Source organism: Ammodytes marinus (assembly GCF_949987685.1).
Source record: "Ammodytes marinus genome assembly, chromosome: 2".
NCBI lineage: Eukaryota > Metazoa > Chordata > Actinopteri > Uranoscopiformes > Ammodytidae > Ammodytes > Ammodytes marinus.
In genome coordinates, this window is record NC_137231.1 from 3,955,063 (window position 1) to 3,967,917 (window position 12,855).

The 12,855-nt window shown below is 41.3% G+C and overlaps 1 protein-coding gene across 1 annotated transcript in view; it reads left to right on the forward strand.

Annotated features, from left to right (window-relative positions):
• unc5db (unc-5 netrin receptor Db) overlaps nucleotides 1-12,855 on the forward strand; it is a gene marked incomplete at its 3' end in the record, with an annotated part of 222,909 nt that overhangs the window by 124,328 nt on the left and 85,726 nt on the right. The window contains exons 3-4 of the mRNA XM_080046117.1: nucleotides 9,473-9,616; nucleotides 12,384-12,487. Coding sequence (XP_079902243.1) covers nucleotides 9,473-9,616; nucleotides 12,384-12,487 — 248 coding nt within the window. The remainder of the gene's footprint in view (nucleotides 1-9,472; nucleotides 9,617-12,383; nucleotides 12,488-12,855) is intronic.

The following is a 12,855-nucleotide window of genomic DNA, read 5'->3' on the forward strand; positions in this document are numbered from 1 at the left end:
TTTTTTTTTAAGAGAGAGCCTACCTGAAGCAGAAAAAGGGGAAACCTAAACTAAACACCACCTCCGCTCCACTGCCTGCTAACACCACAGCTGAATCCAGCCGCAGAGAAAATACTGAAGTTACTGATGACTTCTCACATGAGTGGGCTGCCTCAATGTATCTCTCTGCGTTTAGCTCCCCCCTCCGCACACAGATAGAGACATAGGAAACAACTTTCTCCCTTGTTCTTTTTTTTAACGAGCCACTGTACTTCTTAATTGCTGCCGTTCTCCCCACCACCATCGTCGTATACGGTGTCAACTTGTGTTTCTCACTGTCTTGCAACATTGCCACAGATGTGACAGTTGTTAGCGTCATGTGTTTGGGTTTGGTCAGGCTCCATTTCGCGTTTTTGCAGCCTTGAAATTGGGTATCATTTCAGTATGAGATGTGGCTCTGGGTTGTCTCTGGTTACAGAGCTATGGAGTGGGCTGAGGGGGGGGGGGGGGGCTAATAGAGTTGGGTGGTGACAGTTTTCTTTGTCTTTTTCTGGAAGGAATAAAAGAATGCTTTTCTATTAAATATATTTTCCCCGGGGGCGAATTTAGCTCAGATGGTAAGACGTCCCCCTCCCGGGCCGGGCCCAACAGCAGACCCGGGTTCGATTCCTGCCCGCGGTCGTTCTCTGCATGTCACTCCCCTCTCTGCCCCATTTCACCTCTGTCTCTCTGCACAATCAATAAAGCATAAAAATGCCCCAAAAAATGTCTTAAAAAAAATATATTTTCCCCAAGCCGTACAAACGTATGTGCTTGTGTGTGTGTGTGCGCGCGCGTGTGTGTAGGTGTAGGTGTGTTTGTGTGTGTGTGTGTGTGTGTATTTCCATGTGCCCAGGCTCTTGTGTTAATGCCAGTTTTTCTGGTGTGCAATATGAATGTGGGCAGAGGGAAACGGTGTCTAATTTGGGGATTCATTTTGAATAAAGCCTCAGTACTTAAAGTGCTACGGTTACTGAACAGTGGGGAGAGTTTTTTTTTTTTTAAATGGCTAAAAAGTTTCCTCCTTCAGCATTAAGTCCTGGTGTGGATGGCGGCCACACTTTGCGAGACTTGAGGCGGAGGTAATGAGACCCATGTGGAGGATGGCTCTAATGTGCTATCGCTGTTCTGAGATCTAAGGTGGAGTGTACTCGCTTTATACTTGAAAGAATTCCGCTGTGGCTCTTACAGCGTGTGGGTGGCACACAAGTGCAGGAGAGTACATGGGCAAGATGGGGAAAGCAGAATAATTATTGGTTCTAATTAGCATTTTGTCACATTAGGCCTTTTGCTATCAAGATATATTTTCTACAGATGAAGGTTAAATAATGAAGTGTCTTGCTTATGTTTTGTGATGGGACTTTGTATAGAGTGTGCATGGCCAGTCCTCCACAATGTATTTTGGGATCAGCTTGTGGCATTTTTTTTTCACCACTACACATTCACACGACCACACACTTAAACTATTGGTTAACAATGACATACATTTAGTTTCACCCTCAGAGGCCCACAGGTCTGGTATGTGTTGATGTTGCATTAAAACTTGTCACAAAATGACATAACCAATGTTATACAGTGGCTTGCAAAAGTATTCATACCCCTTGAAATTTTCCATATTTTGTCACGTTAAAACCACTTATGTACATTTATTGGATTGGGATTGTATGTGATACACCAACACAAAGTGGCGCAACATTGTGAAGTGGAATGAAAATGAAACATGGTTTTAATTTTTTTTTATAAATAAAAAACTGAAAAGTGTGGCGTGCAAAAGTATTCAGCCCCCCTGAGTCAATGCTTTGTAGAACCACCTATCGCTGCCATTACAGCTGCAAGTCTATTGGAGTATTTCTCTAACAGCTTTACACATCAACAGACTGATATATTTTGTCCATTCTTCTTTGCAAAATAGCTCAAGGTTCAGATTCAGCATCAGATTGGATGGAGAGTGTCTGTCAAGTGTCTGTCAAGTGTCTGTCAAGTCTTTCTCAATATTCTCAATTGTTTTTAGGTCTGGACTTTGACTGGGCCACACATGACTATGCTTTGATTTAAAGGTCCCATATTATGCTAAATGCACTTTTTAAATGTGTTCCAACATATCCATGGGTCCACGGTGTGCCTAGAGACTGCCAAAATATCAAAAAAAATAACAATCTCTCCTTTTTCTCACTCTCCCCTTTTCTGAAACCCCCACCCCTCCCCCTCAATATACTCCAGTCACAATTCTCCCAGTTTCTGACCTCACAAACTGGAAAGCCAGAAGCTTCCACTGTGCAGCCCACACCCCTATTTCTTATTGGTCCACGGCCCTGACAGACAGAGGGCGAGGCGTATCTGGCTTCGCTTCCGGACAGGGGGCGGGGGCAGCTCAAAGATTGTATATTTACGAGGGGAGCTGCAGCTCTTTTTAAAAAATAGGCCATTGTGAGATTAGCTGAACATCAGCATAGTACAATAAATTATCTGAAAGCTTTTTTCAGCAAACAATTAAAGAAAAACGTATTAGGGACCACGTGTATAATAGTACCGAAAAGTGTATAATATGGGAGCTTTAAACAATTTCATAGTAGATCTGGTTGTATGTTTAGGTTAGTTGTCCTTCTGGAAGGTGAACCTCTGCCCCAGTCTCAAGTCTTTTGCAGACTCTAACAGGTTTTCTGCTCTGTATTTGGCTCCATCTATCTTCCCATCAACTCTAACCAGCTTCCCTGTACCTGCTGAAGAAAAGCATCCCCATAGCATGATGCTGCCACCACCATGTTTCACTGTGGTGATGGTGTGTATAGGGTGGTTTGTAGTGTTAGTTTCTGCCACACATTGTATTTTGGCATTCAGGCCAAAAACTTCACGTTTGGTCTCATCTGACTATGCATGGCTTTTGGCAAGGGTTGGAGGAAGGTGCTCTGTCCAGATGAGATCAAAATTGAAGTTTTTGGCCTTAATGCAAAATGCAATGTGTGGTGGAAAACTAACACTGCACATCACCCTATACACACCATCACCACAGTGAAACATGGTGGTGGCAGCATCATGCTATGGGGATGATTTTCTTCTGCAGGTACAGGGAAGCTGGTTAGAGTTGATGGGAAGATGGATGGAGCCAAATACAGGGTATAAAACCTGTTAGAGTCTGCAAAAGACTTGAGACTGGGTGTAGGTTCACCTTCCAGAAGGACAACTACCCTAAACATACAGCCAGATTTACAATGGAATGGTTTCAATCAAAGCATAGTCATGTGTTAGAATGGCCCAGTCAAAGTCCAGACCTAAAAACAATTGAGAATATAGAGGAAGACTTGAAAATTGCTGTTGACAGACGCTCTCCATCCAATCCGATGCTGAATCTGTAGTTCGAGCTATTTTGCAAAGAAGAATGGGCAATGAATATCAGTCTGTAGATTTGCAAAGCTGGTAGAGAAATACTCCAATAGATTTGCAGCTGTAATGGCAGCGATAGGTGGTTCTACAAAGCATTGACTCAGGGGGGATGAATACTTTTGCACGCCACACTTTTCAGTTTTTAATTTATAAAAAATAAATAAAACCACGTTTCATTTTCATTCCACTTCACAATGATGCGCCACTTAGTGTTGGTGTATCACATACAATCCCAATAAAATAAATGTATGTGTGTGGTTGTAACGTGACAAAATGTATAACAGTTCAAGGGGTATGAATACTTTTGCAAGCCACTGTATATACGTATTTATTGTCGACAAAGTAAAGCATTGATGGTGAGCCCCTTAGATGCGCAACATTACATATTGTGCGTTAAATGTATTGTGTTGCATTATCTGTAAGTTAACAATTGCTTGTCCTTCCCAATACGACATTTGGCCATGGCCTAAGAGCACGGACATGTATGTTGTTCTTTAGAAAGTAAGAATTAACAGTAAAATGGTTGATAAAAAATTTGTTTCAGAATCATCCAGCTGGTTTTTAGCATTAGCTAAGAGCTTCCAATCAATGATGTCACATTAACAGACACATATTACATGTTATGTGTCCTGTAGTGTAACTTGCATGAGGTTAACTAACAGATAATGTTAAAACAAAAAAAAGGGGGGGGGGGGCTCCGACCCCCATTGGGTTCCAAGTCTGTGACATGAATTTTTCCCCCCTGCCCCTTTGAGAGTCTATGCCCGCCCCTCTATCAAAATGTGAAGCTATCCATTGATAGATAATATCAGTTCAGTTAGCTCCATTAGCATACGGGCTAACAGTGCCGCAAACTATTACAACCAATGGAGATAAGACCAAATGTATGTCATGTTGTTTGCATCAGCAGTGAAGATCTGTAAAGCCCTTGAAAGGCATCGAGAAAGAGATGACAGAGAGATTAGCTGATTAGAAACCTGTTTAACATTGACAGTCAGAATGGGATTTGCTGGGTGATGGGCCATATACTGTAAATGTGTATCATGCCTGCCACGGTAGGGTGATTCCTCACACATTGAGAATGTATGTATAAACCATATTTTTGCATAATGACATCATAATATTCACTGACTGATGCAATCACAGGATGATGATCTAAGCTTTTTGTTCACTGGCGGAAGTGGTGGAAGGTGAATCAGAAAAGTAGCATCTCTTTCTTTCAGTTATTTGTTCTCTATTTTTTTAAATCGGCCAGAGGGTTTATCGAGTAGAAAAGAGTCTCTGATCGATGGTTGGTACCTGTCAGAGACACTAACTCAACAGCCGGTGTCACCATGTGTTGCTGTTGGGCCAGAGGTTAGCAGCAAATTCACACCCTGCTTCGAAAGGCATGTAAATTAGTGCTCGAAGGTGGAATCACACCTCCACAATCAAACCCTTGACTCCTAACCAACCATGTTAATTTGCATACAGTAAATATGCTTATGGGGACAGAATGATACAATTGTACCCGATTGGTGATAATGGAGCTGACATATGCTACAGTGCTTACAGTGTTTAGATTTGGAAATTGTTACACATGTAATGGTGTGTGAAATGAGAATGTGCAACCTTGGCTCTTGTATCTAAATCAGCCCTCATCAGAGTGGGGCGTCTGTCATTGTCTTTCAAAATTAACCGTATGTATGTACCAAAACTGACAAAACTAGTGTGACATCACACTAGTAAAATGTTGGGTTAGGATTAACAGGACAGCTGGGCCAAGAGAAGACTGAGGAAAGACTGAGGGAAGAAAAACCTCATTCATTATAGTATAATAGCGATTTCATAATGATAGAACGCCGGTTCCGTATGGGTGAAGTATTCCTTTAAGTTGAGGAAATCTGTACTGAGAAGCGGCAGTTGTTATTTATACGACTAATGAAGGTCAACCTATCAACTGTTTAATAATAGCTTCTCTTGCATTTCCTTCCAAATGTATTTGTTCGCATAATCTTTTTTTTTATGTTGGCAGCCATGGCTGCTCAAAGTATTTAAATCAGTGTAACTGTCATGGTCTGTCTTTGTCTTGTCTTGTTTTGGTGTTACCCGGGTTTCCTGTTTCATTTTGGTACGTCTGTCTTGTTCCTCCCCATGTCCTGTCAAGCTTCCCTCTTGTTTGATTACTGCTCCCTCCCGCTCCCTCCCCTAATGTGTTTCACCTGTCCCTCGTTGTCTACCCTGTCTTGTGTGTATATAACTCCCAGTGTTTCTTTGTTCCCTGTCCGAGCATTGTACCTGTTGGTGAGTCTGTCCCTGTATGTTCCATGTGCCTTGCCTTTTTTGCGTTTCTGGAGTTTTTGGAGTTTTTGTGTTTTTTTTTGGACAATAAATTACCCTCACTTGAAACTTTCTGCATTTGGGTCCTGCTTGCCTGTCTGCCTGTCAACAGTAACACTAAGAAAACTGACTTTTTATGCAAATGCACCAAAAACTTAAACAAATATAGTCTGAAAAAAATGACATGAATGAGTCCATGTGAAATTGTACCTTCTGTCTGCTGCTCCCCCCTAGCACAATAGTAACTGTTATGCCAAAAGTCAGGACAAAGGCTGTTTTAGGAGGGAGAACATGAATGAAAAAGTATTGCATTGTATTCATCTTGACAGCAAAGTTAAATTGAAACGTTTTTGTGTGGGGAAATTACAGTATAACGACACTGCAGCTTTTGGGCAATTTATTTTTCAATTTCATTCCACTTTTGTAGGCCCCTACTGTGCTGTCAAGTTTGTATTACCTTCAACTAGTGGAAGCGAGCAACCATAAGCTAACCATGGTTCACTCAATAATTGGACGCGTCTGTCCAAATGATGCATTGTACATTATTTCAAGACCCAGTAAGTTCCATTGTAAAGCTCTAGCATACACATCACACATAATAGGATAGGAGAAGGGTTTAAGCTAGTGCTAGCTGTCACTTGAACTATAAGAATCAGCTTAGCATCAAAATAAACTGTGGTTATACGGACTACCAACATTTCTTCTGACCCCAACCATCTCCTGAACAGCGAGTGCCATTTGTTCCCCTTGTGTTGGTGATATAGGCTTCTAAAATACAGTATAGCAAGTTTAGGCTTAAGCGCCAATAGAGACAAGTGAACTACGAGACCCACAATGCAATGCAATACACAATGAACCAGCTATTATAGACAAATGTTTTAACAGTCAATCCTTACACGCATAAGGGCACTTCTTTATCCCAGATCAAAGACAGGCTACATGGCGTGTTTTGACATTGTAATGTTCTGTTGGGTGTGTGTTTTCTGGGGGGGTCCTGTCTTGATGTCTTCATGCTTGTATTTTCTGTGACAACTGGCTTTGACGATAAAGTTATATTGTATGGTATTGTAGAAATGTCTAATATGTATTTCTGGGATAGCAACTCATTGCCATCTTAATATCTTTATTGGATGGTTAACAGAAGAGAATCAGAGGAAATATCTGGAGTGAGAGAAAGATGTCCTGGGACAAACGTTTAGGTCTGAACTCAAACCCATTCAGCAGAAAGCAATGATTCTAATTCAACATTTTTAAATGAAGTTTGTGTCATGTATGTTAAATAGATGTTGTTGAGGCTTACATCAGCAACACTCTCCTCTCCATAACATAGTTCCCACTCCAGCCATCTTGCCAACCTGTTTGTGAGTCAGACATTTCTTCTGCACCTTGGCTAAGAAAATGATAGTTACAAAAAAAAGAATGCAACTATTTTGCACTTACTGTACATGGTGCACCTACATGTAGCATGTACATGTGGCCCTTTGTAGTTTAGCTTATTTAAAGCTAATGTACATACATACGTGACACTGTTCTGCCCTTCATTGTTGAATGCACTTATTGGAAGTCGCTCTGGAAAAAAAATACATCAGCTAAATTAAATGTAATAATGTAATGTATAATGGGTGACTTATGACTCAGTGGCAACACTCCTTCTCAGCCTCTCTAAGCAAACCACCTGTCGACAGCTGTTTTGACTCCAGCTAATGTGTCGCCTTCTCTGCCAGGAAAGGCTTACCCACACCTTTTATCTCCCTCTCTCCATCTCTCTATCAGTCTGTCTGTCTTCTATCTCAAATTCATTTTTCTCTAAAACACTGGCTCACACTTTTTGGAGCATCATTGTTTAGTCATTAGTCATTATTTTCTCCCTTCCCATACGCACACACACAGCTCGAGAAAATGATGACATATGCTCGTGTGCCTCATTCTCTACTGGGGCTGGGGCTGAGGTAGCACCAGCCGTATGATGCTGCTCTGTTTATTCTTCTTCTTAAATTAGTCCTTTTTTCTTCTCCCACCTCGAGGCCTGTCAATCACTATTTAAAGGCCTACTTCACCGGTGGGAATATGAAGGTGTATTGAATTCTGAAATCCTATGTAGTATAAATGTGCAAAAAAATGTAAATTGGTTCATCCTAGCCTGAGAAAAGGCAGATAGAGTGTTTTATGGTCTCACTAACCCTACATTTCTCTTACTGTGACCCTGGTCACCAGAATGTACACCGCAGTGCACCATATCGAGACAAACTGCTTAATTTGTATCAGCCTTTCACAGCCCGTCAACCGTGTTTGGTATGACAAAAAAAATAAAAATTAGCCCACTATTTAAATAAAGGATATAATAATAATACTATTATGTTGTTGTCATGCGTATCAGGCACATTGGAGACCACCCGTCACCAAATCTTCTCCATTTCTTAATTCCACCGCAAAAACTGCCAGCAGGGATCCATTGGCGTAGCCGCGGTGCCATTCACTGGGGCTTTAATTTGATATTCACTGGGAAAGCGCGCTCAGCGCCATTGCAAGCTGTGCAGCCGCAGCATGAGGCTGTTTGACTTTAGTAAGAGGCATGTCAGATTATAGAGCGATATTTATCACAGAGAAAATGTCTGCAGAAGAACGGGAGAAGTCAGAGGTTGGAGGGGGTTTTAGGGTATTGGTCTTTTTGCAATCCCCAGCACATTGCACATCCTTGGCCTATAATCCAGCTGCATAAGGCCTGCTGCAGGCTGCAAAAGGCTCGGAAGAGCAGTGAGAGAACACGTGTGACAGGCCCTAAGCCCATGACTCACATTAAGAATGGGTGCTGCTGTATACCCGGCTCAAGCTATATATGACAGGGTGACGAACATTTCTGGGGACTTGCAGGGAGTTGCCTAAGAGGATATTCAAATGGAGGTTTTGTTCCCGTCTTAAATGTATTCAATAGACTAAGAGCATTGTACAGCTTTCTGTTTTTTCACATGCCTTTTGTGTTACATAATGTTGTCCTTGTGTCGCCTGCACAGCTGTTTGAAGTGGTAAAGTGTAGTCCAAATTATTAATGCTAATTCTGCTACAGCTGATTTAGCTTTCCTCTTGTTAGCAGCGTTGAGCGCTTAAAACTTACAGTAGAGGTCCCTGAGCAGCTTAGCGATGCTCTCAAAACTCTGCAGAGGGGGAGAATGCACTGATTTAGGGAAGTGTGTCAGTCTTTCCTTTAGAATGCATAGCTAATCCTGTAAAACCCATTGATCCCTGGCCCAAGCCTGGAGGTGTAGAAAGGTATTGATTGCTTCTGTAAGGACTCTGATTTAGAGAACAGGTCTTTCCTATTTCGGTTCTGTCCATTAACTGTTGTTCTGCATGTCCCTAAAACAAATGCCTTAACCCAGTCTCTAAATGTGTCTTTAAAACCTGACCCAACTGAACCCGACTGGTAGAACCACATTTGAAAGGCCATAACCCAAGACCAAAGGCTATATGTTTAGCCATACTAGCTGCATGGCTCTGTCGGTTGATAAGTCCACTAGTTTAATCCAAACTGTGATCATCAATTATTGCATAGATTTAGATGATATTTGTCTTTGTCAACATATCCAATATGTTGTCTAGAACTATCACTTTATTTCTTTAACCAACCAAACCAAATCTGAACCCGACCCACATGTTTAAGGAACCAAACAGGTTTGGCAGAAGACACTATAACTATAGGGCATCTGAAATACTTTGGGTATTGTTTCTAACTATCTCTCCTCCTGTGTTGTCCCAGGGCTGAAGGTGCGCGAGGTGATGATTAACGTCTCGCGTCAGCAGGTGGAGGATTTCCACGGCCCTGAAGACTACTGGTGTCTCTGTGTGGCCTGGAGCCACTTGGGAACCTCCAAGAGTCGCAAAGCTACTGTGCGCATCGCCTGTGAGTATGGAAACACTTATGTCTGATAGTGTGAAGAAATGAATGGGTTTTCCAGCTTATAGGTCACCTATTTTGCAAAATTCACTTTTTTTCAAATTTTTTCAACATGAATGGGTCCCCATGTGACTAGAGACTCCCAACGTATGAGAAATAACAACCCTCACTCTTTTTTTCCACCTCTCTATAAAACCTGTGTTCAAAAACCCCAGTTAGATTTTGCTCCCTGTATGACGCCATAAGGGGAGAAGCCCAACCCCTTCTTTACCAACCTAACTTAGCACTACCCCCACTGTGTCACATGGATATGTCACATGACAAAATATGCTTTTGATGTATTTAAGCATACTTTAAGTGCAGATGTCAATATATTAAGTAAAACTTAAGTGGTTTTCTTAACATAACTTCCAGTATATTGCATACAAATATGTAAAAAGGAAACTTAATATACGCAATATTCTAAGTACACTTTCTCCATATTTCCAACACAATTAAGTTATATTTTCAATACATTATGTTAACATTTTCTGGCAGTATATTTTTGTAATATTTGTTTTGTTTTATAAGTATATGTGTAATGCACTATAGATTCACTGTCAGTATACTTTGCACAAGCATACTTGAAATGCTTAAAGTATATTAAAACACTAGTGCACTTTTTTGGTAAGCGGTAGTACCAAATAAATAGAGCAAAATATACTTCTTATGTATTTAAGCATACTTTAAGTGCAACTTTTAATGTATTAAGTACAACTTAAGTGGTTTCATTTGAACTCAACTTAAATATACTGCTTGTATATACATAGAAAGTATTCTAAACACACTAAATATATTTATTTTTCACTTGGGTCTGCTCTGCTATATAAAAAATAAATCTGCATTCAAAAGGGTGAAATTTATATTTTGATGATGGCACTTCCTGTATGCATTATAACATACATACTGTACATTCATATACTGAATTTATATTTCTGAGTTAATCAACCCCTCCAACCAACTGAGCTCTTTGCTGTTGTTCATTCATTAAGTGACATCGATACACAACGCAATATACAATATAAATGATGAAAAAAATTATGAAAGTGTCACTGTCTGTTAGCCAGTGAAAAAAGAAAAGCTTTGATGTTGAAGTAACCCTTAAAGACCTACTTCACCAGTGGGAATATGAAGGTGTATTGCACTCTGAGATCCTATATAGTATAAATATGGAACATTTTTAGAAATCAGTTCATCCTAGCCTGAGAAAAGGCAGAAAGAGTGTTTTATAGTCTCACTGTCTAACCCAGTTTGCCCAGTTGTGACATCACAAAATGTTATAAATCGGTTCATCCTAGCCTGAGAAAAGGCAGAAAGAGAGTTTTATGGTACCACTGTGTAAAGCCTGTTACATACTCCGCGAGAAGAAAGAACAAAGTTCTCAGTGACAGGGCTGCGAGAAGAAAATGACGTCATTTTGTTCTCTCAGCTCTTGTTCAGCTGTTCTCGCAGCTTGTTCTCGACACATCACCCGGGTCGAACTTTCTTCTCGCAGCTTGTCCGAGAACTATTGTGTGAATGGTCAGTCTGAAGTCAACGAGGAAAGCGAAGTGCCCGTTTTAAAGAAATAAGGAAAATTGGCTGGCGCTACTGAGTCAGTTACCATGGAAACAACGTGCCGCAGTGAGGAGTTCGGCAGTTGAGTTCACGTGAAGTATGTAATGTTAGACCAGAAAGAACTTCTCGCAGCTCTGTCACCGAGAACTTTCTTCTTTCTTCTCGCGGAGTATGTAACAGCCTTAACTCTACAGTTTGCCCAGTTGTGACATCACAACTGGGCAAACTGTACAACCGATTTCTAAAATGTTTGCACATTTATACTACATAGGATCTCAGAGTTCAATACATCTTCATATGTCCACCGGTGAAGTAGTTCTTTAAGAGAATGGACCATTTTTCTACATGTTTTTTTTCTGTGGAGTTTAGACACTAACTGTGTGAACAGAAGCGAGCTGACATTATCTTAACAGATACTTAATCAAACGAATCACTGGTGAAATAATCCATCCCCAGAAAATAAATGCTGTCTGATCAAGTTTAGACACAATCAGCGATTCACAGCCAGTGTCGGGGCCAAATCCAATACAGCTGCCAGAGGGTGTTATAGGCTGAAAATCCCTCCCCCGTGCTGCTGAAACACTCCTTCATTTGGTGTGTCTATGTGGACCTTGTTTGAGAATGATACACTGAAACCATTCATGTCTTCTGGAGAAAGTACAAATTTAAGTTTAAATAAGATTTGATGTTGCGATCTGTATTCCAGGATTTGCATAACTTTGCACTTGCCAAAAGGGCAGACATTTATTTGAAAGAAATGTACTGTTTATCGTCTTTATTTAACATATACAGTGGCATAATACAGTCCCAACAGCTACAACAAAAACACACGCTCACACACCTACCCACGCACATACATAAATATAGGTGCCGTCAATAGTGTATGCACATAAACGCCCGGCATGATCAAAGCAATCCTTTGCACGCTTCCTCCATGCAGTTTATCCTTCAAACAACCTTGTGGACAGCCTATAGCACAGGGCCATTGGATCCTCTCTCTCTCTCTCTCTCCAACACCGGGCTGTAGTGGGGTGTTGGAGGTCGTGGCGTGCACTGCCTGGGGGGGAACCAGGCCTGCAATTCTGCATTTTAGCTGCTGAAGAGGATTGAGGCCAAGCTGACCGAACCGTAACACTTTGACACACCTGACAGCTGCCTCTTATCTCCCCCCACACAGACCTGAGGAAAAACTTTGAACAGGACCCCCAGGGGAAGGAGGTGCCAATCAACGGGATGATCGTTCTGCACTGCCGCCCTCCAGAGGGAGTGCCCATGGCGGAGGTAAGGGCCCACTGCTGCACCTCTCCCCCAAAGAGAGAGACGCTCATACCCCCACTGAGCGGGAGGGAATCAGGCATCAGAGTGGCCATTTTCTTTATTCTGCAAGGGGGTAAACTCTGCTCCGATTCCCTTCTGGTTTCTCTGACCTTTTTAACAGATTGATATAGTTGTTGTAGATACCAGAGAGTAAGTGCACACGAACAATTTGAGAAAATGGAAGTGGTTCGGTTGCAAAGTTGGGCTAGCCACCTGATGTGAAGATATTTCAGGGTACCTGCAGCAGGGTCTTAAAAAAACATTTAATTTAATATTCTCAAAATTAGGCCTTAAAAGTATTGAATTTCACAAACAAAACATTACACTGAAAA